At 47.5% G+C, this 2,984-nt stretch overlaps 1 protein-coding gene across 1 annotated transcript; it reads left to right on the top strand.

Moving 5' to 3' along the window:
- Positions 1 to 402: 402 nt before the first annotated feature.
- Positions 403 to 2,633, top strand: LOC147449793 (putative polyamine transporter At1g31830). The gene is made up of 2 exons (XM_086522146.1): positions 403 to 477; positions 785 to 2,633. The coding sequence occupies exon 2, from the start codon at positions 984 to 986 to the stop codon at positions 2,436 to 2,438; it is 1,455 nt and encodes a 484-aa protein (XP_086378272.1). The 5' UTR covers positions 403 to 477; positions 785 to 983; the 3' UTR covers positions 2,439 to 2,633.
- Positions 2,634 to 2,984: the final 351 nt, after the last annotated feature.

The raw sequence follows: 2,984 nt of genomic DNA, 5'->3' as shown, positions 1-2,984 counted from the left end.
TCCCATCATCATCCAACTTTTTCCACTTTGCCTTCATGTTTTTCTTTGAATGTAGCCTCCGATGACATGTGACAAAGCACTCACTTTGCCATTTTACTGTAGTATAGATACTAACTCTTTGCTCAACATACTGGTTCGTACGCTATTATATTCATTTCTACACAGATTCCTGTGTAGAATCTCATCGCTCCCTTCCTAGGACCTCACCTTGTAAAAGGGCGAAGTAAAGAATCAAACTCGAGCCCCTAAAACATGCACAAATTACTAGTGATATGTCTAACCAAGTGCACCAAGAGGTCGCACTTCAATTCTATCGATATGTATTTCGAGATTCCTCCCCCCCCCCCCCCCCCCCCCCCCCCCCCCCACCCCCCCCCCCCCCACCCCCCCCCCCCCCCCCCCCCCCCCCCCCCAAAAAAAAAGCCGGAATGATCTGGAGCCGACATAGCCCTCAGCGATGGAGCTTCTGCTCAGCAGGTATTTGTCAAATTTTTCTTCAGTTTTTCCTATTTGCTTCGTTAGTTGTCTGTGCATAGCAGCGATGGAGCTTCTGCTCAGGCAGGTATTTGTCAAATTTTCTTCAGTTTTTCCTATTTGCTTCGTTAGTTGTCTGTGCATACCTTTCTGCATGTTGATTTAGAAGCTCCTTCGTGATCCATCGCTCTGTTGGAAAGCAAGCATTTGCTTTGCACGAACTGGGGGTGCTTCAGTTTCTTGTTTCTTCAGCCGTAATTGTCTCCATTTCAGCTCTAGTAATTGAGAAAACCCTACTACGGTTTTGCAGACATCCCTGTGCTGCTTGTTCGCTAAAAATTCTTTCAGATTTGGCACACATCAGAGCTAAGTTTTTCATGGTCTCTTACTTCTCAAGGGGCGATCTATACATGCACTTCTCACCTTCATGTGGATGACATAAGCAGTCGTGGAACCACAACCTGAAGAGCTTTCGACGGCGCGGTTTTCTCTCTCCTGCAAAGCTGGAGATGGGGGAGGCCGCCGCACCTGTGCTAGGCTCAACTTTTGATACACCCTCCTCTCCCAGCAGAAAGGCAGCTACAAAGTTATCTTTGCTTCCGCTTGTTTTCCTCATATTTTATGAGGTCTCGGGGGGCCCCTTTGGAATTGAGGATTCAGTTGAAGCAGGCGGCCCGCTTCTAGCCATCCTCGGTTTTCTTGTCTTTCCGCTCATTTGGAGTGTTCCTGAAGCGCTAATCACAGCAGAGTTGGGCACCATGTTCCCTGAGAATGGGGGTTATGTTGTTTGGATATCAGAAGCTTTTGGCCCTTTTTGGGGCTTTCAGCAGGGATGGTGGAAGTGGCTCAGCGGTGTGATAGACAATGCACTTTATCCGGTTCTCTTCCTCGACTACCTAAAGGCTGTTGTACCTGCTGTTTCAGAGGGGCCCATAAGAGTAGTTGCCATCCTTGTCATCACCGCGGCACTTACATATCTAAATTACAGAGGACTTTCCATAGTTGGATGGCTTGCGGTCACTCTTGGTATATTCTCTCTGCTTCCCTTTGTGGCCATGGCCCTCGCTGCAATTCCCCGCTTAGATCCGGCACGCTGGCTTGTGGTGGATTTTGCGACGGTTGATTGGACGACATACCTCAACACATTGTTTTGGAATTTGAACTACTGGGACTCTGTAAGCACACTTGCTGGAGAGGTGGATAGCCCTCATAGAACACTACCGAAGGCATTGGCATATGCAGTGATGTTAGTTCTAGGTAGTTACTTGTTGCCACTCTTGGCAGGCATAGGTGCTATTGATGTTGTGAGGAGCGAATGGAGGGACGGCTACTTTGCAAATATCGCTGTCACACTCGGGGGCACATGGCTAGGCTGGTGGATGGAGATATCTGCGGCAGTTTCAAATATGGGCATGTTTGAAGCGGAGATGAGCAGCGATTCTTTTCAGCTTCTTGGCATGGCAGAGCTTGGAATGCTACCTCGGTTTTTTGCAACTCGCTCTCGGCATGGCACCCCTACTCTTGGCATAATAGCATCAGCTACAGGGGTGCTGCTCTTGTCATCATTGAGTTTCAAAGAGATAATTGCAGCAGAGAATTACTTGTATTGTTTTGGTATGATTGCGGAGTTTGCGGCGTTTCTATGGCTAAGAAAGCGGAGACCTGATCTGCCTCGTCCTTACAAGTTGTCTCTTGGCCTCATGGGAAGTGCTATTATGTGCATACCCCCCACCATTTTGATAGTGTTGGTAATGGTATTAGCCTCTTATAAGGTAATTATTCTTTCCTTGATGGCTGCATTAATTGGGTTTGCACTATACCCTTGTCTACGGCTAGTGAAGCGAAAGAATTTGGTAGAATTCAGTGGCGACTCTGAATTTGCGAAGACTAAGGATGCTGAAACTGACAATGGGAAAGTTTTAGTTGAGGCAGAGGTTGGTTTGCTGAATGGAGAGCGAGCATAGAAGGGGAGTCATGAAGTGGGATATGCTTCGCTCTCTGATAATTTCACACAAACATTACAAGGAAGAAATTCAGTCTTCTGGTTCGCTGATTTTTCCTTTTGATGTGAATATGGTGTACAAATGATAGTCACTTTTCTGGGAGCAACTTTTGTAAGCTCTTTTAAACTTAATGACACTTTTGTAAGCTCTTCTTAACTTGTGTTTAGGTGTCTGTACCTCTCTCCTATGTTCTCGATGTAATGCCCTATGGTGTCCCCCCGCCCCTTCCCCCGCCCCGCCCCTTCCCTTCCCCTCCCCCCCTTTTCAAAACCCCAACACACAGACGCAAATTGAAAACTACTATTTCTTGATTATGTTGTTTTTATTCAATGTTGTAATGGCTCAGTAAGCTTCGTCTCTTGAGGCAGCACTTCAAATCTATACTTTTATAAAAGGGGGAGGGATCCCCCCCCCCCCCCCCCCCCCCCCCCCAAAAAAAACACGTGGCGGAAGCTCTTTTCCCCAACTGATTCCGGCAGTGTGCACTGTCGGCTGTGCGCTGAGAGA

This window comes from Adiantum capillus-veneris, chromosome 10, assembly GCF_014529385.1.
Source record: "Adiantum capillus-veneris isolate H3 chromosome 10, ASM1452938v2, whole genome shotgun sequence".
Taxonomy (NCBI): Eukaryota; Viridiplantae; Streptophyta; class Polypodiopsida; order Polypodiales; family Pteridaceae; genus Adiantum; species Adiantum capillus-veneris.
Note: the sequence above shows the minus strand (reverse complement) of the source record. Positions and strands in the feature narration are given on the sequence as shown.

What these genes read in the sequence shown, in the direction of transcription:
- LOC147449793 (XM_086522146.1), top strand. Translation starts at nt 984, where the DNA reads ATGGGGGAGGCCGCCGCACCTGTGCTAGGCTCAACTTTTGATACACCC.